Source organism: Callospermophilus lateralis, chromosome 17 (genome assembly GCF_048772815.1).
Source record: "Callospermophilus lateralis isolate mCalLat2 chromosome 17, mCalLat2.hap1, whole genome shotgun sequence".
In the NCBI taxonomy this organism is placed as follows: Eukaryota; Metazoa; Chordata; class Mammalia; order Rodentia; family Sciuridae; genus Callospermophilus; species Callospermophilus lateralis.
In genome coordinates, this window is record NC_135321.1 from 44,520,737 (window position 1) to 44,548,450 (window position 27,714).

At 39.2% G+C, this 27,714-nt stretch overlaps 1 protein-coding gene across 3 annotated transcripts in view; it reads left to right on the forward strand.

The window, feature by feature from the left end:
* Positions 1-27,714, forward strand: part of Znf521 (zinc finger protein 521) — a 271,525-nt gene that overhangs the window by 234,510 nt on the left and 9,301 nt on the right. For all 3 annotated transcript variants that reach the window (XM_076837080.2, XM_076837078.2, XM_076837079.2), the window contains 2 exons: positions 8,287-8,418; positions 10,819-10,934. In XM_076837080.2, coding sequence (XP_076693195.1) covers positions 8,287-8,418; positions 10,819-10,934 — 248 coding nt within the window. The remainder of the gene's footprint in view (positions 1-8,286; positions 8,419-10,818; positions 10,935-27,714) is intronic.

Consider the following 27,714-nt stretch of genomic DNA (forward strand, 5'->3'; position numbering starts at 1 on the left):
AATGCGCAACATTAAGAAAAAGTTTTTATGGGTTATGAATATGTGATGAAGAGGCATCACTATGACTTAGGACAAATAAAAGGCAATTATCTTCTTTTTCTTTTTTCCTTAAGGTGCTCAGAATGAATTCAGAGGTCCTCTACTATGAACAACATCCTCAATTCTTTATTATTTTAAACTCTGAGACAGGGTTTTGCCACATTGCTAAGGCTGACCTCAAACTTCTATAGTCTTCCTCAGCCTCCCAAATAGCTGAGGTAATAGGCATAAATGTGCCACTGCTCCTGGTTTATGTCTTTTGTATGGTATGTTTTTTTTTTTTTTTTTTTTTTTGCGGGGGGGAGGATTTCTTTTTTTTTTACATTTCAGACATAAAATGCATAATAACATTTTTCCTCTTAAAATAAGAGACAAGTTTGGACTTACCACTTGCTTGCAAGAGATACTTTGACCAATTAGACAGCTACTTTGTAAATGCTTTATTTGCCAAAGCATTTTAATATTATCTCAGAAAATAATAAAATCAAGCAATGTAAGGTATTTTGCCAATCCTTTATGTGTCGTGCAAAGGGTTTAACGTACAGGGTAATGAAGCAAAGATTTAAAACCTAAATGACAATAAATATCATTTTGGGGTCAGTCTGGGTAAATTTTTTCTAATGAAATCAGACATTGGACTAGCTAACTAAATATCACCCACACATTCAATAGATATTTATTGAATCTCAGCTATGAGCCATGTAAGAGGCCCTTGGCATGCATCAGTGAACAAAACTAATACCCTTGCCCTCCCAAAACTTACACTGTAGAAAGAATTGACATGTAACCCCTAACTTAGTTCTTGACACTGTCTTGGTGTAAAGGTGTCCAGGACTGCCACCTACTACTTTTCAATAGACAAAGCAGAACCTGAAATGCATTCCTGAATTGGAAAGGTGCCATTTCCAATCATATTGTACATCTAATTTGTTATGCAAAATGCAAGTCAGTGTTTTATCCCTGCCTTCACTTGCTCACGAGCTTTCTGTTATGGCAAAGAACAGGTCAGCACTAAAGACAAGGTGGTGAAAAACTTTTTGCAAGAAGAATGTTTCCTGTCCTGTATTCACATGACCATAAGCAAGGGAGGAAATTGTTCATGGAAACTAGGTCCCTTTCAGGGGAGCATAGTCCTGTAGACTGAAGTCAAAGCTTTATACAGGAAGGTAAATTTTTAAGAGCAAAAATTTTCTAAACAGATCTGGAGGATGTATTCCAGACTTGTTCCCAATCCTCACTCCCACCAGAGCCTTCTTCAGGCTAATAACATTTTTCCCTAAGAAGCATGCACTAATTTCTTCTTTTCTTGGTTAAGAATATTTTTTCTTGGGATGGGAGAGACAATATGGTTTTATCAGTGCCCTTCCAATAACTTTTATTGTTATTGTTTTGTTTGTTGCTGTGTGGTCTGGGTATGGAACTCAGGGACTTGCCCATGCTAGGCAAGTACTCTGCCACTAGGCTACTTCCCTGGCCCTTTTTATTTTTCATTTTGAGACAAGGTCTCAGGTTGGCCTCAAACTTACCATCCTCCTGCTTAAATCTCCTAAAGCTTTTTTTTTTTTTTGGTTTGTTTTGTTTAATAAAGCATTTGAAGGAAAAATTTTTACCTTTAAAACTATTTGCTAGCACTATATTTCTCACTGAGACTTCAACTGTGTGTCCCAATGTTTAGATCTAGAAAGAAGAAAAGGAAGAACTAGAGATGCCAGAATATTGGTCAGATTTGAGCACACCTGTAATCCTAGTGACTCAGGAAACTGAGACAGGAGGATTGCGGGTTCAAAGCCAGCCTCAGCAAAAGTGAGGCTCTAAGCAACTCAGTGAGACCCTGTCTCTAAATAAAACACAAAATAGGGCTGGAGATGTGGCTCAGTAGTTGCATGCCCCTGAGCTCAATCCCTGGTACCGAAAAAAGAAAAGAAAGAAAGAACTAGAGATGCCAGAGTATTGGTCAGATTTGAAAGATATCTTAGTCCATGTGCCTATTCCTATTCCCCACTTGTGCCAAAATATCACTGCTGAATCCCCATAGTTGGAGGAAAGCCACCTTTTTGGTGGGTTGTTTGTTTTATCGTTCATTACTTGAACAACCATGCAATGTTTTCTCCTTCATGAGAATATTCTAATAGGTGCCTCACATAACCAATAACAATAGCCAAGGTATTGGATGATATTGCATCTCAGAGCATCTAAAATCCCACTGCCTGCCTCTCCCATCCCTACCCACCTGGACCTCCTGCTAGTTTCCAAGCTGCTGATGTTTATGGGGCTCTAGGCAGCCCCTGGGCTCTTTAAAATCTGCTGGGTACCACGCAGCCTACCCCAGTTGAATCATTTCCTGCTTCAGCCCTGCTGATAATGAGAAGTTCAAGACAGGAAATAACAGTGTCACTATCAGTAGCTTTGCTTATAAAGCCCCAAAACATTTTAGTCTTTAAACCATTAGCAAAAAGAAAAAGAAAAAATTCAGCCACTGAGTTAAATGGAGGCCTGCACCTTGATGATCTTTGTGAAGAACAGTTCTGGTAGAGGCACACAGTATTAGCATTTGGCTTTTCTTGAGATGCCTAAGGGTTAAGCACTTTGCACACAGAGGGTCAAAGTCTAGGGCCCAGGTACTCATTTACTCACATTCTCAGTGCCCTTTATTTTATTCTAAGAGTCTTGCGCTTATATCTCATGTTCCTCTCTCAGGTGGCATAAAAATCCTGACAGTGGCACACATTCCCATATTGCCAGTGAGAAAACTGCAAGAAGTGTTAGTGTCCGACTTCCAGCAGCATTCATTTTCATGTCAAATTGTTCCAAAGAATAAAGGCAGAACTTTTTAAATGATGTTGGGGGGTGGGGGAAAGGTTCACACAATGTTCAGTACTCTCCAATGCTGCCTTACTTTGGGGGCTTAATGACTAATCTACTGGCAGACTTTGAAGCCTAAGTCATATTCTCCACTGCCAAATTAGCACCTCAGTGTGTTTATGTTACAGTTGTGAAATATGTGCAGTATGTAATACAACAAATTACAGTGGCCGGAGTGCCATGGACCTGGAAAGAATGGGATGGCTGTGTGCATGGCAAATTACTGCACAGCCTGCCTATTTTTCTACCCCTGGTTTCTAGAGTGAGCCGATGTAGCCGAGGGGTGAGTTTTGTCATGTGTGGCTTTGCTTTGTTACTCCTCAGACCCCTGGCTTATAAATGTGTGCTTGGAAATTAACTCAGGGAAGAGGAGAGGAGAAGCAAAGTAAAACGTGGGGTGTTGGGAATTGGTTTAAGGCATAGTTTTCTTGGATTTAAAAAAAAAATATATATATATATATATATATATGTGTGTGTGTGTGTGTGTGTGTGTGTAAGGATATAGTGGTGCACACATCCGAACTGGAAAAATTACAACTGCAGGGGATTTGATTCCTCTGCTTGGATTCTGAGGGCAGAGTTGACTCCCACTCAGATCAGAGCTTTTAAGTATGGCCCCTGCCACATGATGATGTACCAGGAGAGGTTTATATCTGTGGACTTTAGCCTATAGATTTATGCAGTGGAAGAGGCTGGAGGACCCTCCTGGCCAGTCTCGAGGGTAAATGAGAGAAGGAGTTCTACTTATAAACCGTTACAAATTGGTCCTCAGTAATGGCTGTAGTGTTGATCAGACGATATAAGGGGGCCCCCAGTGATTCCAGAGATAACAGCTGCATGTAAGTCAGCCACTGAACATTTGCTTGTAGCTGCTCTAGATTTTTGTTTTTATTGAAGGAAAAGGAGTATAAACATGGGACACACAGTCTGGAGGCTGCTGAAAGGGTTTCTCTTGTTTAAAGCTTATATTGAAATGTCAGTGTCTTGTGTTAAACTCACAATGGCTACAATGCAGCTCATAATTTGATTTGAAGCTCATGCAAATATTGAGCATCCAAATGGTAAATGTTATTTCTTTTATTATCAAATGGGCTGATTAATAGTTGCTCATCTCTGGGTTTTATACATTGGAGAGAGAGAAACTACCATTCCTCTTTGAACTGGCTTTAGAAAAGCAGATTGTTTCTTAGAGCCCAAGTTTTGTCGATGATTATCACGTTTTCCACTAAGGCAACGAGGCTGTACTTCAATTATGTATGCACACTCTCTCCTTTGAAACGTTTAATATTGGAGTAAATATTTACATGTGCATCAGTCTCTTTTATGTAGACTTGATTTGTGTTTACATTTATGTTCACACTTAAATGAAGATTAACAAATGGAAATAATTATTTCTGCTGAAATTTCTATACATGTAAAACTACTTCTCAATTACGTTCAAGCTGTCTTTGGTCGTGCCTTGCTGCAGGTGATGGGGACTGGAAGTTGCTGGCCCCTAGCATGTTCTCTATGGTGGGGCACTACTCTTAACATTGAACCCACATTGCTGGATACATGTGTACCCACCACCCAGTATGCAAGAGGGAGGGATATTCTTCTCATTCAGCTGACTAATTTACACTCTGATGTTTCTCCCTTTCCGAGTGCTAATTTCCTGTTTTCACATGTATTTGGCTAGAATGCTGATAAGTCTAATGTGCAAAACTGGAGTTTTTCTATACTCAGTAATATTGCTCCTGTCCTATATAACTTTTTGACTATCAAAATTTCAGTGTTGTAATCAATCTTTATTAGTAGAATATAGGAAGGATAGCTTGTTTTCTCTCTCTCTCTCTCTCTCTCTCTCTCTCTCTCTCTCTCTCTCTCTCTCTCTCTCTCTCTCTCTCTCTCTCTCTCTCTCTCTCTCTCTCCTAATCTCAAAGTAGCCTACAGAGGCAAATCATATGTATCATAGAAAGTCTGGAGAATAAGATAAGCAAAAAGAGGAAGAAAAATCTAGAAGTTTCATTTAAACATCCCATCTATAACTCTTCATAAAAAAATAGGACTGCACTAGCTTATTATGTCCTTAATGGAATATTGTAATGGTTATTAAATCAATTGACTCTGAATCTCTTTTTAATAAATGAGTCAGACTGTATTATCCAATTACCGTCAGCTGCTACCTTTCCGGAGAGCAGAAATGGTTACTTTGATTGAATTTTTTAAGCTTTCTGGCACCTTTAGGGAGAAACAGGAAGAAGGCAAGGTGTAAGATATAGCTTCAGGGGCAGCAGAGCCCAAGCCTTGGGTTCACCTGCAATCAGAGGTGTTGATAGCATCACCTCATGAGTTTTTGAAAGAAAACCAGGTTTAACTCAGCCAGATTTCCCCCATGCTAAGGGTTTCTAGAAATTCTTTGAAAATGAAGATCGTGCTGTTAGCATTACACAAAGTAAATACAGAATGCATGAGAGGAGAGTTAGATTCTAAGGATACACTATTGAAATTCTTTTTGTAGGTTACAGTCGTTTTCTATTACTCCTATGCCTCTCCTCCTTCACTAAAAAATGATTTATTTAATGAGTTATAAAAATGTTTTGGGTTCTCCATCTCTCAAACTTCTTATGCATTTGGCCCTGCAGTAATAACAAACAAGTGTGAGCATGAGAAGAAAGAGTAAAGAAGGAAACAAAGGTGAGGGGAAGTGGCATTCTGCTCACTGACTGCATTAGGGCACTGTGGATTTTGCTTATCTCACCATTTGTTGAGTAAGAGCAAAGATGTATTTTTCTCCCCTACTCAAATAATTAGGAGATCACTTTATTGGATGAGACCTCAGTGCATAGCTTACAAACAAAAGGCATGTAGGACCTTTAGTATCTTTCCAAGGTTGAGATGTATTTTTAAGTTGTAAAAATAGTTTGGAAAATACTAGATGCAATTGTTTTCATTGATGTCACTTTGCCTCCACAAATAAAGGGCGAAGTTAGTGAACCATCTGTACTAACAATGCATAAATACATTAATAACGATATATCATATTTTGGGGGGGTCAGTTGACTAAATTCAGATTATTTGACAATTTGACCTCTTTGGGTAAGAAATAAGTAAAAAATTGTTGAAGACATTTTCTCTGCATTCATACATGTATATGCTCTTTAGTTTTCCTTCTGTTATCTTCCAAATAAAATACTCATAGTCAAAAAGGAGACTATCATATTAAAAAAGCACACCCTAATTTGCATAATTCCCTTTATGTATATGTAGCAGTCAATCCTTATCTCCAAGGAAAAGCCCTACCTACCAGGTCCACGTATATTACTTCACACCTGTTAGAGTTTAAGAATTCTGGAATAAATGTATACCAGCTCTCACATATAGGCCACATCTTGCTTCTTATGCAAAAACAGATATAATTTTTCATTAACAATTATTACGTTAAGTGTAAATTTTACGGGATACTATGTAAGAATAAAACATACCATTTTAAAATGACATTAAAATTCTTAGTTACCTTCTTACTACTCAAAATAAAGGTATGACACATTGAGTTAATAGGAAACTTTTAAATCAGGCAAGTATTTCTAATGATTAGCTTGCTGATCCAGTGCCTACAATAAATAGTGTTTCTTAATGAATAAAATTTGGAAATTTTATGGTGACTTTAGGATTTAAAAAAAAAAAAAAAGGAACAGATAGAAAAAAAATGCTTGATCTTATATAATCCCTAAAGCTTTTTGTATAACCCCTTGTCATGTCAGTAGGCACAATTAAACTTCCTCTTACATAATTATAATCAAGGAATTTACTCTGCCACCCAAATACAGAGTAGGTTTTTATCTCTTGTGAAATGTAGACAGTACTGGGTGGCTTAATTAGTGCTTTGCTTCTCTTTTTACAAATTCAAATCCTATGCTTCTAAAGACTCATACTTGTGTGAGAAGAAAGATTAGGAATACAAATAGAGTGATTTTTCTTCTGGTTAGCTAATAATAACTCACTTTGTAATTGGGCTTTTGTATCACCAGTGATATCAGCTGAAGGACTTACACAAGCGTGTTGTCTTTGAATGGAAGGAAATAACTGTGGAGTTTAGACTTGTCACCCTCACAGCAGAAGCATGTCTTGCATTCCCTGGATGTAGGCTATCTGGCACAGATGTCCCTTGGAAGCATTTTTAATTATTGCAAATAAGAGAATGTAAAAGTATAACCTGATAACAAGCCAGGTTACAGTGTAGCTTCTTCCTCTTCCTAATAAGTAGTCTTGGGAGTAGCAGGTATGTGCCCTGGCCTATCTGCTAAGATCATGGCCCCCTGGGGCCCAGCTGTCTGGATTTAAGTTCTGGCTTCTCCAGTTGTTAGGCCTTCTGACTCAGAGAAAAGTTATTTAAACTCTCTGGGCCTTGTTTTGCTCATCTGAAAAATGGGACTAACAATAGTATTCCTCACAAGGTAGTAGTGAAATTCAGTGACTTCATATCTGCAAGCACGTAGAACAACAATGCCTGAAACATAGGAGGCTCTAAGAACATTCTCCAGGTTGTTCTAGCATGCTGGTCTCCATTGCTTATGATTCTGAATTGTAAGGAATTAAAATAATCCTTAGATTCTAAATTCATAAACATTTCAATGAGGGAAAAAATCAACATAAAAGTGTACTGTGAACTATTTATCCAGCAATTGTTGGGCCATTGAAATATTTTTCTGCTATCTTGTTGCTGCTAAAGAAAAATCCAGGACTAGTCCAAAGTGAGCCTGGAGCTCATGAAAATAGTGAGAAAGATAGGCAGACTGGATCTGAAAGCACATTCAAAACTGTCTTACAAGAGTACGGTAACAAAGAACTGGGAAGAACGTGAGGGACTAGAAATACAAATTCAGAAAAGAACATTGATAAAGTATTATAAGCATTAGTACTATTGCACAGCCACGGAAAGTCTTGGAAAGAGAAAGACTACATCAATGGAAATACCATTGAAAACCTTGTGTCTAGGAATAGAAGTTTCTAGAACCTTCTAGGTAAATCTAAGGAGAGGCATTGAGGAAGAAGGTATCAACTTTTTCTATGGCGACTTTATTTTAGGATTTTGGAAAATCAGAGCCCATAAAAATCGTGATAATTAAACTAGATGCCATGTTATTGATATACTATTTATACTTTAAAAGCTTAATAAAATGCATTGGCCCTGAGATACAATCTGACTTCTGATTATCTTTGGATTTAAAATTCCAGAAATGTTTTAAATTGATATAAACTCGTAAATAATGTTAAATAACCAGAAGCCCTGTACTACTACATATTTATGTTAGGTGATAGAAATAGTTGTGATTGTAGTTAATTCACTAGTCTATTAAAGTTATGATGGGTTTCACCTTTCTGTTAATGCACTTTCCTTCACAGATGAAGGACTGAACCACGAGTGCAAACTCTGCAGCCAGACCTTCGATTCTCCTGCCAAACTCCAGTGCCACCTGATAGAGCACAGCTTTGAAGGGATGGGAGGCACCTTCAAGTGTCCTGTCTGCTTTACAGGTAGGAGGCTTCATTAAGAAAACTGGAAAGTTGTGTGGTCACATCATGTCTTCCCTACCAGACCATACTGCCCACAGCTATGGCCTTTTAGAGAGAGGAGGTCAGTTCAATTTGGGGGGAAGATTTTGATCTCTGCTGATTAGCATTATTGATTGCAGCCTATTTAAAGGCTCAAATGGGCAGGAAGGTTAACTGTCAGGATGAACAAATGGCATTTCAAGTTCTCTCACAAGTTTGCACTTTTACATTTGGAAAACGACATTCGTGTTGTGTTCACTTTTTTTCCCTCTCAATGTTAAAAGGTTAGCAGGCCAAGGCCGCTTGCATGAGGCTGCTTTTTAATCATAAGATGTTCAACTAAAAGTGCAGCCGGCTGTCAGCACATGTCTGTTACTTAAACCTGGAAAATTTTGTAACATTCTACATAAAAAATAAGAAAGATATAGTTAAAACGCTCCCAAAATTCTTTGAACCATAAAACCAATTAGACTCATTTCCTATGAAATTAGATTTTTAAAGTTGATATAAATTTATACTTTTAAGAAAATTTATTAAATGTTATAGCATTATGGTTTTCAGGGGTGGGGAAGAAGATGTAGATCAAAAATTCTCATTTGAAACCCCTGGGAATTGAAATATGATCACACATATTTCTGGTATTGCCCCAACAATGGCAAAGTTGTTTTGGAAAAATCCTTGATGATTATTGTGTATATATGTTGGACTCGGTCATCAAGCCCCTCAAGGCTATATTTCCTTTTTATTTTTCCGGGGGTAAATGTATGTGTGTGTGTGTGTGTGTGTGTGTTTGTAGAGAGAGAGAGAGAAAGAATCTCAAAATTGACTTCTTTGTTTGAAGAGCAAAATTCCAAGCATTGATTATTTACCTCAACTGTCTTCAACCTATAGATTTCTGTTCTGCAATAACACAGAAAGAGAAGGGTTCACATTCATCTCCCAGTTCACAAAATAGTACCTGAGCATGCTGATGGCTCTGCCTTTCACAGTTGCTTGTTTGGCTCCTTCATTCCATAATGACTGTCCATCCTTCTTTTGGAAGTCTTTCTTTTGTTTTCTTCCAAATTTTATTTTTTTTTCAATGTGTTCACCCTCAGTGGTATGTATCTTACAACATAAGGAGTCAAGAGTCTGGGTTCCTTACAAAAGCTCTTAATAAGTCCTCGTAAAGGGGGACTGGGTCATAGGTCTCCTCACAATTAAGACTCCTAATAAAATAGTTCTTTCATGTTGTAGCCAGAAACCTCATAAAATGTATTAAGTTATAAGGAGATTAGTTGCAAATCTGTATAAAAACCTTATTTCTTTTTGGTTGAGGTGGGTGAAGAGACAAAACTACATTAATCATGAACAGTCTGCATTTTTTGTATAGACAGACCTGAATTGTTTTAATGTTTCTTGAAGTAATTTAGAAATAACAATTTTTAAAAAAATAAAAAGCTTCCAATATAAAACATGTTAGGTGGGAAATGAAATCTGAGCAGTTTTTAAGGTAATGAGAAATGTGATTAAAATGTATGACTCACAAGAACAATATTCTAATATTTTAGGTTGGCTGGCAATTAGAATAATTTTAATGATTAGAGTGGAGTCAAAGTCAAATGCCAACCTCTTTAATAAATCCTTTCCCTGCCTATACAGATTAATATTGTAGATGCAAACTTTTTTAGGTCACAGTGCACCAGGCATCCATCAGAAGTCAGTTCTGCCAACCCAAACACCGCCTCTGGCATATACAATTTAATTATTAATAGTATGTCTCCTAGGTAAACTGTTACACAGTCTTAGGGCCTTGTTTTGTAGTCATTAAAATTGAACATGTTTATATTATTGAAACCCTTGCATTCAGTGTGTAGGCTGAGTTGATCTTAAAGTATCCAAAGAGAATTTACCTGCCGTTCTGTTGCACATTTATAGACAGTGCCCCAGAGTAGCTGTGGGATATAATTTTTAGCATTAACACATTTAAATAGAGAACTGTTTGCTAGCTATAACTTTAGGCAAATACAATAAACAGGGTTTTGGCATCTATGATTTCTTAACCTGTGGGTTGCTGAGAAATAGGAGTCATTTCTTTTGAGACAGAGCTGTGCATTTGACAATTTTCAGCTTTATTTTAAAAGATTTATAGGGAGCAGGGCTTCCATAAACCGTTGCTTTGGAGCTATTTGGGTCAAATTAGGTGCTCGGTAGAGTACATCTTAACAAAAGCCAGAGACCTAACCATGAGCAAATGGGACTCCATTGTCCCCAGGTATCCGGCAGTGAGTCACACCCAGGAGGTGTGCCATTCAGCCTGGTCTGCCAGTTCATGAGGAGTCATCAGCTTAGGGCATTTCAGAAACAAAATAACCCAAGTTCAACATCCTTTTATCATTTCAGTGTTTGTTCAAGCAAACAAGTTGCAGCAGCATATTTTCTCTGCCCATGGACAAGAAGACAAGATCTATGACTGTACACAATGTCCACAGAAGTTTTTCTTCCAAACAGAGCTGCAGGTAATGTCTTCATGAGGAAGATGGGGATTGAACCTAGTTGCTATGCTTTTGGGAAACAAGGGCATTTTAAATGTGGATTCACAGTACCACTCACCCTGGGCCACCATGATGCTTTGTGTGTTTTGGGGCAAAGGGAAAATTAGACACCAGATTAATAGACACCAAAGTAATTTTGCCTCTGGCTGCTGTCAATCATAAAAAGAAACCTGAACAGACCTATAATTGGACCTTCTGACCCAGTGTGAGAATTGTAGGGGTCAGGTTTATTGGATGGTGGGATCATTCACCTCACTTGTCATGGATCATTCTCCCAAATCCTGTTTTATTCATGCTCTGTTCCCACTGGGTTCCAGGCTGGACGGTTGTCCAGGTTATTGTTGTCCTGAGGGGCTGGTCTAACATTGGGAGGGAGAAGAGAAGAGAAGGAAGAAACTATTCTCTTTTCCAGTATGTGTTACTTCCATTTAGTGAAATAGAATAATCATTAATAAAACAACAGTCTTATAGTTGAAAACTTTGGCACCCAAAGGTGTTAGCTTTAGCCTTGAGTATTCCAATTACCAGACATGTGACTGACCTTGGTCCATAACTTCTCTGCACCTCAGACATGAAGAAAAAATAAACAAACTTAACATGTACAGGGCCGCTGAAAGGTGAAAATGAAATAATGGGTGTGAATATAAGGTATATTATATAACATAAATGTTTGATTATTTTGATTAGTCTGAGCAATAGATTGGCAATTAAAATATGAGTCAGAGACCTGAATTCTACCCAAGAAATGTCACTGATCATAGAATAAAACTAATTCTTTTGCTTTCTGTTACTTCATCTGGAAAATAGGTAGATATCCTCATCTTTCTAAGGAAGGGGGATATAAGAGTAACATGGGTTTTCTTAAATCTTGTTGGTTCCTGTAGAGGAAATTGGAGTTCAGAACTTCAATGACTTAAAATTATTTGGGTATTGTGAATATTATTATTAATAATAAAATTATTCCTCCTAAAGTGAGAGGTGCAATTAGTTTTCATCACTGAATCCCTGCAACAGGAGCTGATCTGGTTATCAGGTAGAGGCAAGACTGAGGAACTCAGAGCCCACCTGCTTCTCAGCCTGCACCCCACACGGAGCCTTTGGGGCACCTTTGTGCCTCCCTGTGCTCTGGCGAAGCCAGGTATATGTGAATTATGTATCAAAATAAAAGACTTGCAATTTATCTTCTCAGTTAGCATTCTATAAGTAAACAAGTAACAAGTTACAGAGATGAAATAAGAACTATATTTAAAAGTGGATAAGCCCATTTCATTGTCATCATGTCAATGGAGTAAAATGCAAGTTACCGTCTCACCTTTTATCACTTCTAAAAATTCTATTCCATCACACCTGTTTGCCAATTGAATATTCAAAATAAGCCAGTTATATTATTGTTTAAAAGTAAATCTTACTAAAATAATCTAACTTTTTATTTTAAAATGTTATAATTTTGGATTTGGTTTTATGAATCTAAAAGATATGGTCAGTATGCCTAGTCATACTGTTAATGAGTATGTAAATTATGAGATGGAATGAACTAATAGTTGAAAATCAAAGTTAGATTCTGTAGGGGCTTATTATATCTGTCTAACAGTCTTGGAAAAAAAAAATGTTTGCAACAAACTTCCACTTTTGTTCTATATTCATAGATTCCAACCTACTTGTACCTTCAGTGTCTTTCATTAAATGACCCAACACAGTGGCAGTGGCTTCTTTAGCTCAGACAAAATTAAGCAATGAAGCACATTCTTCAGGACTCCAGATTTCTCTTATGATTTGTTTTAGGGTTTCATGGAACATACAGTATTCACTCTTTTCTGTGATCAAGATAGACCTGTGGTTCTCAAACTCTTTAATCTCAGGAGCTCTTTACATTTTGAGAAATTATTGAGTATCACAAAGGACTTGGGCTTATGCAGGTTACTATCTACTGATATTTTCCATAATAGAAATTCAAATTGGGGAATGTATTAATAAACACAGGATACAGCACACATTCTGTTGGCTTTCAGAGATGATGTCATCATACATCATGTAACCTCTAGAAAATTCTATAGCACACTCTTGAGGCAGTGAGGGTGTGAATGTCATATAATGTCTAATATTACTATGAAAATGATTTTGACTTTGCAGACTCTCTCAAAGTGTCAAGGAGACCACAGAAGCCCCGCATTAGTACAGAACATACAACTCTTTCTGAATCTTTGTGACCTTGTGAAGTCAAGCATCTCTCAAAACATTTCTGACTTCTTCATTCAAATTGTAATCTGGGCACAAATAAGGCTTGTTCTGTAATTCAAGGCTATAAGCATTAGTTTGCCAGTCCCTCAGAATCATATATATTTGGTCTTGATATAAACACTCAGGCTTAATGTGTGCCCCATTCCTTAGATAAGAACAGTGCTTATGGTTAGAATGTGATAATTATTATGAATCTGAGATGAAATATTGACTTTATAGTCAATATTTCTCAAAGCTATAATCTGCAGTCATGGAAATATCTGTGTAGGACTATTTTCTAAAATGCTCAGTAATAGCAGTGGCTTTAGTTGCAACACATTGAGAAAAAATGGACCAGAAGTTTACTTTTTCTAGTTTTAAGAGTGTTTTCATTTTTATGTTTAAACCTTAGGGGTTCATGGTCCTGTGCATTTGCTTTCATTACCCAAATTACCTTAGAGGATGGGATTAATGTAATTTCAAAATATTGATTTCTTTTATATCCTGAATATAAAATGGGAATGGTTAAATATACAAAAACTAGGATGGGGGGGGGGAAATCAACTGAAATTAAGGAAATGATTGTAAATAATAACATTAGAAAATGAAGTCATTTTATATGTAAAATAAATGTGAATTTTTAACCACTTGAACTCATCTACTTGTTTATGCCACTAAAGTTCAGAAGGAAGGACTTTATGCAGGAACCTATAAGACCAGATGTCCAAGAGCTGAAATCCTATTAGAAAACTTAACGCATATAATTTATTTGCCTCTTAGGGTAAGAATAATAGGGTAAGTATAGATTAAACATTCCAGAGTCACCCAGTAACATCACTGTGGAGTATTTTTAATGGCACAAAGACAATTGCATATCATGATGATTTATATTTCTTTCACTGTTTATACCCAATTAAAAAACATAAGATATTTATTGTGTGTGGATAGACATGCTTTGTTGAATATAAAACTTACATGCATATATGGACATGTCTATATGTCTATATATATATATATGGAGAGGAGGCAAAGCTAATGAAAATTGCCACTGCACTTGTGTGTGCAGTGCCCATGTTTTTGTATACATCTGGGTATGTACATACAGATGCAGATGGTGCTGAGCTGCTTTCATTTTTCATTGCCTATAAAACCAGTCAGAACTTAGATAGTTCCTTGTTTTACACTATCCATCGTTTAGAAATCAAGCACTCAGGCACCATCCTTTGAACAGCATCAAATCATCACTCTTTTTAGGGTAAGGCCAAATGACACCTCTGTTTCTATGCAGCACTCTAACTAGGCCATGAGGACATACCTTTTGCCAGTATGGAAGCTACAATCCACAGGCAATTCCTAAACCTTGCTGACTAGATGTTCTAATTCCAGTCCAGAGATATAAATATAGATTATATAATGTATAATTCTTAAGTATAATCTTTCTCTTTCAGTAAAATTTCCCCCACCCCATTTTTATAAGAAAATCTAATACACGTCAAAGGCTATCTGGTGCTGGCAGGAGGGGAAAAGAGCTTTGGAATAAGAGTTCATTATATGAACTAAATACACATTTTATTATTTTAAAAATGAATGAACATGTTCAGTGTTTCACATGTTTTCCTAATAGACCTGAGTTTTCTTTTTTCTTTTTTCTTTTTTTTTTTTTCAACAGAACTTAGGGAATCTGCTTTGGGAGAGGATGTATGGTCCAAGAATAATATCCTACAATATGTATTTGTATCCGAAGTGGTTTATACAGGTGTGAGCAAGTGGTATGTTTTTAAAAATCTGTTGAATAGACCACTTTCTTCCAGTACATGAATTGCTATTTAATTGTTGCCTCTAGAAAACCAGCAATTGGATGGCAGTGATAAAAATCATCCTCTCCCAATGTGTCAGCTTAGAAAGTCCTACCAGCTGTCATGTTAGACTTTTCGTAGAGACTGAGGGAATTCCTACCGTGAGAATGGAGCAAATATGCCCAGCCCGAATTTAGGGTCTGAGATTCTGCTATTTCAATTCCTTTTGAATCAAAGATGATTGTGATATTTTTCCCTTCCCTCCATTAAATTATAAAGGCAGTGTTTTCCACATTCAAAATACAGTTGTCATTTGACATCCTGAGGGATATACCAAGACGTTCAAATATCACTAAATTTGAAAGATGTCATTGTCTCAAAAGAGCTGTTGGATTTTCTTCTCAAATCATCTTTTCCACCATATCATCTGATTGTAATGCATTTTTTAAGTTTTGGGGTCATATTTCTGAAAGAGAAATGAATTACCACATATGGGATGGGACATACAAGACAACAATCCTACATTGAAATGTGGCTGATCAGAGCCTCACTGGGTTCCCCACTAACTTAGCTTTTTGCCCCACACTTGTCTTTTCAATAAAGACACTTCCAATATGTGTCTCAAATGATCAAATTCTACATTTTGAAGCATTTAGGAGTCCTATTCAGTGGTTAAAAATTGCAAGTGCCATACAGTCTGCTGTAATTAATTCTAGTGCCCAGATAATTTTTAATGAATATATTTTCTTACCACAAAAATATGATTCTATCTTTCTAAATTTACCATGATGCCAAAATGATTAGGAATATACCATATTTACAATTTACTAGCAAAGATATGCATATAAACAACTCTTGCATGAGATAACATGTAATCAGTTGTATTCCAAGAGAGGAGGTATTTATTCTACAACTGAGGGAATCATGTGGGAGCTGTTCAGGCTGGTTTCAAGGGATGTGTAATAGGCACTCATTGAACATTGCTTCACTGGCCTTCATCCTGTGTTCTTAGTGCTGACCTAAGAAAATAAAGTCAAGATGCCTCTTCATTAGAAATAAAATCTCTACCCCAGACACATTCGAATCTTCCTTGGTTTTCTTTATTTCATGGAATAATTTTCAATTAATCACACTTTGACATAGTTTCACGTTAAGTTTTTTAAGCATTCATCTTTTTCACATGGTTAGGAGTCTTGCGTTTTCTTTTGCTTCATGTTTTAGCATCTAACTAAAATGAAACATTTATACTTGGTTTAAGAAATGTAATTTCAAAGCAACACAACAACCCCCTCCTATTAAGGGGGTGTGGCCAAAGTGAAAAGTTTAGTCTTGCCTCTCCATAAAAGTCAAGGTGGGACCTGGTGTGGTGGGCAGAAAGTTTAATTTTAGTTTATGTTGTTTACATATTTTCCTCTCCAGGAGGTTGACTCTTCTTGCAAACAGGAGGAATGGGGAAGTGGATGTAACTACTCATAGCACATCTAAACAAAGTTCTCCTGAATCTGTTTCACCCCAATACCAACCTTCTCACAACTTTTCTGTGATTTTTCAAGTGTTTAACTTATATTTCTCACAGAACTTAAAATTTCTTTTATTATTCCCAAACAATAAAAATCAAAACGCCATCCTGCCTTGCCTCCTATCTCATGGTCTTCCTCTAAGGCCCCTGGATGGGAATATTTGCCGGTCGCCATGTCTAAACGTGGCATATGTGATTCTGTAATATTCTGTTTGAAGGAAAGTCAGTCTGAAGGAGTCATTCCTGCCCCTTTCTGGTTGGTTTGGGCTATGTCCCTTGACACTCTTCCCTTAGATCCTTGTGCCTCGGTCAGCCCCTAAACACATCACAAAGATTTTGAGATTTGTAGGAGTATAAATTGTGTCAAATGCGTGCGTGGTTCTGGAACTGGTCCATTTTATACATCGCCTCATTTCTTTGCTTTGTGGGCCTGCAGGGCTTTAGAAGCAAATTGGTGCTACAGCAACCTCCACTTAATTTGCTCAGTGGTTAAATTGATCTATCTCTTTTATTTGATCAGATCTCCAGGAACCGAATCATTTGCATTGATTTATTGATTGGTGCTATGTTTCCACCATTAGTTTTGATCACTTTCAGCTGTTAATATTGGATAATTCAATCAGGATTGATTGGTCTTACCATTGAAGACAGAAAGTTAATCATATAGGACACAGAAATAGGCATGGCAAACCTAACCTCAGTTTGACTATTATGTTCCAGTCTCCCTCTATTTATGCAGTGTTGGAAAAACTAGGGTTTTTCTTGAAAAAAAAAGGAGGGAGCTTTTAATTTTATAGCATTCATAAAGCATCTAAAGATGAGGTAGTTTTATTTTGCTTTTTAATAAAATGACATCTAGAAATTAAGCAAGCTTACAGAAAGATAAGCATGATTGTCACAATGAACTCATTTGGACTAAATGAGTAAATGCATTTTCAATTACCCGTTTTGTACCAATAAATGCCTAATCTGTGTATGCATGCTTGGAGGCACAACCTGGGCTCACCTTTTTCTAAATTTGGCCCTCACTGCTTTACCATGTGTCCTGGTCGTCAAATTTTCAAGAACCAAGTGGTTAATGTGAGTGAAGTAAGGGCAACAGAGGTAATTGCAATAAGCGGAAACCACTTTATTTGCATTTGAATCGCTTCTACCGCACCCCAGCTCAGTTTTAAAAAATTCTCCATCCATTAATTTCTTGATGTTCATATCGATGGCTGATTTTCGCTATTAAAGAGGGAGCACCACCTCTTCGTTCTAGGATGCGTTCCCTCCTCCAACAGCCCTGTTGTTAGCGAGCTGCCATTACATTATTTTTTGTCTGGCCCAGAGTTGACGACAGATGGCCATCTCTGAACTGCCATCAGTGCGACTTTATGGAGCATCCAGCTAGGGTGTACTGAAGAGCACTGCGGCCAGTTCTGCAGCCCCCTCCCTCCCCACCCCCTGGAAGTGCTCATCACCTCTGCCACATTCTGCTTTGGCTGGGCTTTGCTGGCCCTGCCATCTTCCACGTGGCCAAGACAGCCTGCTGCCACAGCACCGGAAGATCTGCCTCCATTAGGAGTGAGAGACTGCAGGCAAGAGTGTCCTGTGAAGACAGAGCTCTGTGTTACAGTGCCTGTGTAGTCAGATCCTTTAGAGAGATCTGGAAACCCAAATTTCTAGAACATTCTGCAACCCAGACAGGCACCTTGAACTCCCACATGTTACTATTTTAGATGTTTACTCCACACATTGATCCATTTCCCCACCTTAGGAGAGATAAAGTGCCAAGAATAGATGTATTGCGTTTACAAACTTTTGTCTATTGGAAAACATCACTTCCATATCCAACTGTTGTGATTATTAGGGTAAAAGAGATGGTCATCACGGACCTTAACTATCAGTCATCTGAAATGAGCAAAGAATTTACTTCAGCATCTTTCTCAACCCATTGAGGTAGTGCTCCCTCAGACTGTCACGTGCTATTCTGTGCATTTTGGAGAAAGATTGATAGACTGCCCTTGATCGGGTTTGCTAAGGCAAGGCAGCTTCAGAACCAAACGTGTATTTTAAGAGGAATTCACATTTGTATCCTTTATTGTTATATTTGCAGCGAATCTACAGCTCGTAACAGGCTCTGCCCTGCAGCTATGAAGGAGTAAGTTTCCCTTATTGGAGGGAGAGCAGTGTTCTGGAAAAGCCTGAGATGGGGCGGGTGAGATGAATGGTGCTTAAAAGCACTGCTCGCGGTGCTGTCATTTAGAACAGCAACTCCCAGGCTCTGAAGGGGAGTGAAAGGCAGGGTAAACGAGTCCTTTTTAAAAGTGGTGAAATTTCAAACTGCCTAAAATAACAGGTCTCCTTCATTGATAACTTCATTGAATGAGTAAGTGGAGAACTCACTGGGCAGGAACTGCTTTTGCATAGGAGGGGAAAGTTTGCAAAAGTGAGGCTTTTTCCTCCACTGGTGTGTGTGTGTTGGGGGGTGGGGGGTATGCTTCTTCCTTGTGTGGCCCTCCTCCTGCATTGATGGAGCTCCTCAGCTGGCAGAAGACCATCTCTTCCTGAAAACGTGAATCGCCCATCAAAGGTTTCCTGTTTTGCATTGCCAAAACTTAATTTTATAATTGTCTGACTGACACCACTGGGCACATCTGCTAAGCTTGTGTGCCTTCTAGACATATAAAAGGCTACTGTGATACCATTAAAAATCAGCAGTGTGCTGTGCAGTGCTTTGAGTTTATAAGGGTGAAAGGTCATTGTGCAGGAAAATGGAACAGTATATTTGCTGTGAGACAGGCACCAAGACCTCACTCCCGTACTCAGTTATAATTCATGACACTACTGGTGGGAAGCCCTTATCCCTCTGTGGAGTTAATGCATCTCCACTGAAGCCTGCAGAGAGCACCCTGGGTCCCCCCACCATCTGCGCGCTCACTTCCGAGTGCATTCTCTCCTCTTTTCCCTCTCTCTCTCTTTCTCCTGAGATCTCATGGTGTTAATATCGTCAGATGACTAACTGATTTGTAAAGGTGGTTCTCCAAAACAGGACTGTCATTTAACTAGGGGAAGAACTGTAAGGAACACACTATAGGGTTGTTCAATGTCTCATTTAGAAAGTGTCAATTAGAAAATAGACAAAGAAGCAGCAATTACCTTAAACCTATCCCTGACTCTGAGAGTCGAGGATGTGCTGCTAATCACCAGCGAGTAAGAGATACCCATGATCCCAGCCATGGGAGGCCAGGGACACAACACAAGGTACACATCTCAATCCAAGTTCACCATGTTTGCAAGCTGAGCTCAGTGTCTGGAATCTGAGAATGTCGTTCTGAGAAGTGTTTGCCCACTGTGTCCGTTGACTCCAGCCAGCCAGTGGCCTGAGCACCAACCCAGGCCCCAAACATGGCCTCATCTGTAATGTGGTGCCACTGGCTCTGAGGACCAGAGCTAATTACCTTGGGGCTATCGAGGCCCCAGTTCAAAATGAGCAAAGCCTGTGCCGTGATAAAATAGCCGTGGTGGAACAGCTGAAGTGGCAGGAGCAGAGATGGCCGAACTTGCTGCAAAACGGCAGCAAGCCAGCAGAGGTTCACAGCATCCCCTTTGGGTTCCCTTCCTCCTGGCTCCTCACTCCTCCCACGTTCTGCTGGGCCCAGAAGGTGATGGGACCAGAGGAGAGAGTGTGTTAAAACCAGAGCTCAGACTGTACCTTGTTGTTGGTGGCTGACCCTGGATGAATTTGTAATGTTTCATAAGGTGTGCCCTTAACACAGTGCAGCGTTAGTAGTCCTTTTAAAAAGATAAATCAAATCCAGGCCTGAAATACCAGTGTATGAACTTAACGGACGTGATGCCATAGGGGACCTACTGTGTTATAAACTCCAGAATGGCCTTTTGATACTCAGACTCGAGCTAATTCCAAAGAGGCTGTAGAAGAACCGCAGCAGGGTGAGAGGTCACGCGAGAAGACAGTAGCACCCACACATGACGCAGCCTTGTGTGTAATTGGCTCACCGTCCCAGACTGATGTTTGGGTGGCATTTGTCACGTCACCTCGTTCATCCTCCAAAGGAAAAGTAGGGCAAGAATGTCTGTGCTCACTGTCCAGGTTTTCCTGGGTGAAAGATCACTTTGAGATGACACAGCTGAGTAGTCAGCCTGAAATCCTGGTTGGTATTTTATTAATTTTGCACCAAGATAAATCCTGAAATTCTGACAAACTCCATGACAGGTGAAATTCCTTCTTGCAGAATCTTCTCAGCAAGAGGCTGCTCATTTCGTTCTGTTCCGAGGCAGGCAACAGGAGGGCAGCTTTATAATCAGCCCTCAAAGGACCCCCAGCCGCCCCAGAGTCTCGGGCTGATTGAATAACTCCTGGGCCTCTTCCCCTAGGCCTCCATCAGCGGGGGTCCTGTGGAAAGCAATCTCCCGCAGACTGGCACTGAAGTGAGCTTTAAACCACCATTTTCTGCTCTCCAGAGGAGCCTGGAGTACTAAAAGATAGATGGACTGCAGATATTTTATGAGAAACTGTCAGAAGAAGAGCAGAGTAAATGTTTTTTTCTTCTTCTTCTTTGAGTCACACACTACATCACTGTTGAATTTCTCCCAGCATCTTTTACATTTCAAGTAAGAAATTAATTGGTTGCTAACCTTTAATTCCCCCTCCCTCTTCTTCGTTGTCTTCCTCCCAGTTTTTTTTTTTTTTCTTAAATATTCACACAGAGGCCCTTTGCTTAACCACAGTTGCAGAAAATCAGTACCATTTGCAATGAAATATTTATAATGACAGAATGAAAAATTGGATTCATTTTCTGGACTGTAGCCGAACAGTCTGCAACTTTGTGCGGCATTGTTTAGCATCTCTCATTCCTCCCTTTTATTGGAGTCATTTTTGAAAACATACCACATGTACGCTTACCTAGGCATTGGAGGGATGCCTACCCAAACACAGAGCCCAGTCTACTCTGTTAAAAAAAAAAAAAAAAAAAAAGAGGGGAAAAGAACACATTTGTGTTTGTGCTGCTATGTGGGGGGCAGGCGGATGTGGCCTGTAAAAGGGTAGAGAGGATGTGAACCCGGTCAAAAGGAAGAGCTGGGAGAAGTTTACAAAGACTACAGGAGACGGTGAGGCCTGCACTTTGTAGCAGAGCACAAATAGCAATCAGCCTGCCATAGCATCTTGGGGCAGATTTATCAGGGACACGGGAAGGCAGAACTGAGGTGTGTAAATATACGTCGTATATCATAGCTCACCTTCCCTTTTTCCCCCTTGGTGTTGGCTGTACAGGCTTTCCTTTCCACGTGACCCTCATATTCAGAGCTGCTTTCTTTCTAATGGGGGTTGATTACTGCATTTTTTAAGAAATAAGAGACAAAGGACTTTGCCAGGACCGTCCAGCATTGTATTTCAAACAGGGCCACCTCACAAATGCCAGAGACACAGCAACACTTTCACTCTTATTACAGGACCGGATTGGATGTGTAGTAAGATGCCTAGGAGGTAATTGCGGTTCACCAAATGAGTTCTCACATGCCACTCCACAGACAGGGGGAAAGAGCCTGGCTTTTTTTTTCTCCCTCCATTGTAGGGTACAGCAAGGGGTCCCCCTGGGTCTAAAGGACTTTCTCAGACCCCCAGCCCAGCCCTCTGTGTTAACCTTCTATTTTCACCCTTTTGGAATGCTGGGCTTAATTAGTTAGTGGTGTTTTATTTTGGTGGTTTTTCAAAAGTGAAAACAGTATCTAATAAACTCTGGCATGAACAAAAACAGCTTTAGATTGGGCTCTTCCAGGTTTTGTTCACTGCCTCATGCAAATTGCCAACTCCACAAGATCAATAATCCATATTTTATTATCTAATAAAGGCTGCCTGTAATTGAATTAGTTTATTCACTCCATCTGATTATCCCTGTTTTATTCACAAAGAGGAAAAAGAATACAAATTTACTTTTACTGATATATTACATCATTTGGATGTTGAAGAGCTTTCCGCACTAGAAAACAATTGTATAGGGATAATAGACTTCATTTAAATATTTGTTTATTCTAGGAATATTGTGACTCATGGCACACTGAATTTTGGGGCGATAACTTAAATTTTCATATCAGTCTGACCTCCAGCCAGCCTGGTGTGGGTCCCCTAGCACAGGTCTCCCTTCTGACTAGCAGTAAGAATCCCACTCTAAAATTCCGAAAGACAATTGGGATGAACAGTCTTTTAAAAAACCTTTGGAGAGATGCCCCTTTTACTCCCCCTAAGGCCATTTCCTCTTAACCATCCAGGGATTACCATTTTCAAGATTTTTGAACGCCTACTCTCTTCTCTTTGAAGCAGAATTTAGCACAGATTTGTACTTGGGTGATAAAAACACTGAACAGGAAAGGAGCCATTCATTATTGGGATCTCTCAGGACTGTGATGTGTAGTCCAACGCATGTGTGACACATACTTTCTCAGAGGCTTGGTGTTTTCACACAGGCTTCTGGATTTGTCTTTTCATAGCATTCTAAAAAAAAGAAAGAAAGAAAGAAAGAAAGAAAAAATGATTCTGAGAAATAAGCTGACAGTTCAGCATGAAATGATGTGTGTTCTGACACAGACTGCCTTGTAGCTTCGGAATCTAGCCTGAAGTTATTTTACTGTAGCACTTCCATGATTCTGATTCATGGCAGAAAAAAAAAAAAGTTTTCTTAAAAGTGGGTTTTAGGATATGCCAATAACTTTTCTCTAGCCCTGTACATAGATTCGAAAGATTGTTTCCACTTAACCTTTATTCTTGCTTGCTTTCTTGAATGCCAGAGTGAAGGGGGAAGTTTTTTTACGTTAGTTTTTCAACAAGTTATGTGAGCCTGAAATATATACCCAAGTAAATGGGAACTGTAATAGTGGGGTGTTCAGAACCAATCTCCTCTGCAGAACAGGAAAAGAACATTGAATAGCATTCATTTATGTACTGCCAGATGTATTTCTGCATGTGACGCTGCTTGCCCAACCGCTTTGAATGATTTTCAGTGTTATTAAGCAGACTCGCAAGAGCAACAGGCCTCATGACAGAAGTAAAGAGCCATGTGGCAGAAGTCCTTGGTGAAGGAAAGTTGCACGCAAACCACGTCGTTGGAGAGGCAGAAGCACCACAGTGCAGACTTTATTTTAGTATCTGCGCTAACAACTCTCTGGGAATATTTCTCTTCCTCTTGTCCAGCTCCTTCTGTGTTGTGGCTGGTTTGCATTTGTGTTTGAAGTGCCAGGCGGTTTAATGAAGTTATTCTTTTATAAATTTTGCAACACTGAAGCAAGCATGAGGGCTTTAAATTAGAATAAGTGCCACTTCTGTGTGGCAGGTTCCTTTGAGGACTGATTAGAATGAGGCCTCCCGTTGCCTGGCCCTTTTTGCCCGGCAGTGTTGCTGTGTGTACTTGTTTATGGCTCACCTTTGGATTTGCATGAGGATGCAGCATGCCTGACGCCTGGACCTCTGCTAGGCAAGACTGTCTTTCTACCAGGATCATGTTAAGTACTTCACTTTTAAGAGTTTGGGTGTCTTTTTAAATTATATTACCTTATTGTAATGAATTCAGATTAACTTGGAGTAGCAAATTATATAAGGATGTGAGGATTATAGATTACTTTTACCATAGCTATAGCATTTCCATGTGCAAAGGAATGAAAGAGCTGTCTCTCCAGTAAGTGTACTAGGAGAGGCGAGGCATCTTTCTTTCCCACAGAGACCTAAGGCAAAGCAGAATAGGTGCCCCGGAAGATAGGAGCAGAAGGGAAGTCTCACCTGTGGGTTTCTGCAGCAGGAAGAAGCTCTTCTTGGTGGAGCAAAGGACAGGATGGGGGTGGGGGAAGCTCCTTTGAGACCCTAAAGATTCTCAGAGGAAATGGTGGACAAGAGAGATCGCAAACACATCTCAAGACACCCTTCAACAGGGAATAAGAAGTACATGCAGCATTCCTGATTTTTTCTTTCCATGTCTCTGTGAGTTTGCTGGCAAATAGGGATGACTTCAGAGAGCCAGGAAAAGGGAATCTGTTAAAGAAAGGGACCTGAAACTGTCTACAGGACTCACAAACATGCAGGGAGTTTTCAGAAAAGCCAGTAAGGGAAATAGGCACCAAACCAAAGCATGAAGTTTTCTCTCCTTCGAAACCAGGATTTTGTAAAGTGGAAGACAAACCAAATAGAACCGGGCCTGTGAAGTATTTGCTCTTTTAAAAAGACTTACTTGGCATTGAATACTTAGAATTGAAAACAAGGGCTTCTTCAAATTGCATTCCCCGGGTAGGAATGTTTTTGAAGGACAGAAAGGTCAGAAGTAAACACTAGGGACTTCACCTGTGGAATCCATGTGTCACTCAGTTCCGCCCTGCACAACACACTCATTTGCTCAGGCACAAAAATGCACATGGGCACACATGCACACACACTCTCAGGACGTGGCTCACACTTAACACAGTTTAATTATGTAAAATCAGTGTTGTCCTTTGATTGTTTTATTTTTGTGAATATTTACTAAAGGAAATCACTTGGCAGACAAGCATTGGGTTGCTTATGGTGAGGAAAGATGTTTTCTGCTATTCTTAATGACTTATAAGATGTTTGACTTGCTATAAGTTTACCTCCTAGAGTGGCAGTGTTTTCAATAAAAGGAATAATAATACACTACAAGAAAGTGGCACTTCTCTTGCTTTGTGCCCAAGTTTGATAAACTATTTTTCACAATTACTGGAATTCGGTTGAAGGGAATCCTTGTTCCTATGGAGTGGAAAAGCAGGGAGTCTTGGCTCTCTTCTTCTCCCTACAAAGGTTACCCTTTGAATATAAATTACAATGCCCGTGCCTCTCCCATTCTAATCAGATGACCTTTTGAATCTGATGGGCCAGAGTTTAAATCCTAAGGCTGCCAGTCAGTTTTTAAATCAATGCCCCGTTCCAACAGCTTCAGTACCTAACTAAATTTCAATGGATTTAAACACAGAAGTGCAGTAAGTGATGCAGGCAGAATCTTCCAGCTGATGGCAAAACATCCCCAACTTGACTGCAAGATCTTGGGTCATGGGATGTGATGATGGCTCGTTTCACTAGATCCTCTTTAAAAAAAAAAAAAAAAAAAAAAAAAAAAAAAAAACTTCTAAGATTCAAAAATCTAAGAGAAAAGGGAGGAGCAGGAAATTTGTTCTTTTTAAGAGAACATTTCTGAGCAATTATCAATTTAAGCTCCCATTATTTGCCGCTAATTACTACACAAGGCTGTTAAATATTTAGCAGAAGTTTGTTTAATTGCGTTTGACTGGGAAAGGGAAGCCTGAATATGGCTTCAGAATCAAGAGCCAGTTGTGTGCACCCAAGAGCCTGGCAGAGAGGAAATTTGTATTCGCCCAAGATGAACACATTACAGCATCAGACAAGCCCATTTTTTTTTCCCCCTTCCTTCCACAGATTTATTTATCTTTAAGGTATCTAAAATTAGAGCACGAAGAAGGGGCACTGTTCATGGATGTAAAATTGGAAGGAGGTCATTCTTAACCTTGTTTACAGATGTTCTAGTTTAGAAAGCGCCAGTGTGATAAATTAAACATTACAAGGGAAAAAAATTAAAGCTTAGCAACAACTGGCACATGGACACATCTGTCTGTGAAGCACTGACTTAATCCCTGAATATCTTATTAGACAGTATTGCCTATCAAAGCCTTCTGTCCTACAGTATGCTGGGATCCTGCAGTTCCAGAGTCTGAGCAGAATATGCCCTGGCCTCTCTCACTTTTCCTTTGCTGTCTTTATATAGTTTGATTTAAATTTACTTTTGGCTTCGTGCAAGTGAACAAGTTGCTCAATTTATTGTCTTCTTTTCAAAATCAACTTTATACTTTTAATATATTTCCCAGTGGCCATTTTGCATTTTTTAGCTTGTTCTTCCAATTGGACACTTAAAAAAAATTATTTTTTTTCCATACAGCAGATAGTGCATACTATTGTCTGCTGCAAAGGGGGATATGTTCAAGCCTGTCCCATATGTAAAACAGTTAGGGGTCAGCTTGCAACTCAAATTTTATGACTGTTTATTCACAGAAAATGGAATTGTTATAATGTTCACATTTCCCATATATGACCCAACAGTGCAATTTGTCCTCTTGAAGTGGGTGGACAAGTGGTTTGTTTTAGTTCTCTATTAATGTTTAATTGTCAAAATACTAGGCATTGTTCTGCATTTGCAGCTTGGACATTGCATTATTCAAAAAATTAGTCTTTACTCAGGCTCCTGAAGACTCATATTTGAATAGGGCTTTGCTGACTTAACTGGGTGTTCTTGCTACATTGTAAATCATCATGTACTTTTCCAAGTAGGATGAATATTGTATAAACAAATTTTTAAAAGTGAATGTGACCCTTGCCAAACTGATTGCCCACCTCTCTGTAGAGACTCATGGATCTTTAGCCCCACCACATTGGATTCCTAAGAAGTTTTTGTCTTCTGCTCTCTGGGACTCTCAGTTTTACTCCTGTGTTTTGTTAGGGAACTGAGGATTGAACCCAGGAGCACCCTACCATTAAGCTACAATTTCATACTTTTTATATTTTTTGAAGCAGGGACTCACTGAGTTGCCTGGGCTGGCCTCAAAGTTGATGATGCTCCTGCCTCAGCCTCTGGAGCAGCTGGGATTACAGGCATGCACCCCCATGCCCTGTGTTTGCTCATGTTCTTTTCTCTATTCACTCCCTTCTTCCCTCCCCCATGCCCCCTCTCCCAGTCTCTCCAGCACCAAGCAGGGAAACTCCTCTGAGAGCCAAACTCACAGTTCCCACAGAAGTTGAAGGGACTTTGGTCTGTGCCCATAGCTCCCTGTCTCTCCTGGGAGATGGTGAGGGCTGTAGTGGTGAGCACCCCTCATCTGTGCAGCTGATACAGCTCAGAAACTAGAACACAGCCACCAGGGCCATTCAACAAGAAGACTTCATGCCTGAAGCTAACTCAGTTGCAGGACTAGCCAGAAGACTTTGAAAGTTGGCTCCAACTCTGTCTATAAAATGAGATACTGCACCAGATGTTGCAAGGCCCCTCTCAGCCCAGAAACCAAGTCTTAGCTTCTTTGCTGTATTACTTACAGGTGCAATTACCACTGCAATTGAACCTAGACCAACAAATTGAAGGTGGATCTTCAAATAGAAATATCTATTTCTTTCAAAGTAGATATTTGTTTTCATATCCTAAATTCTAAT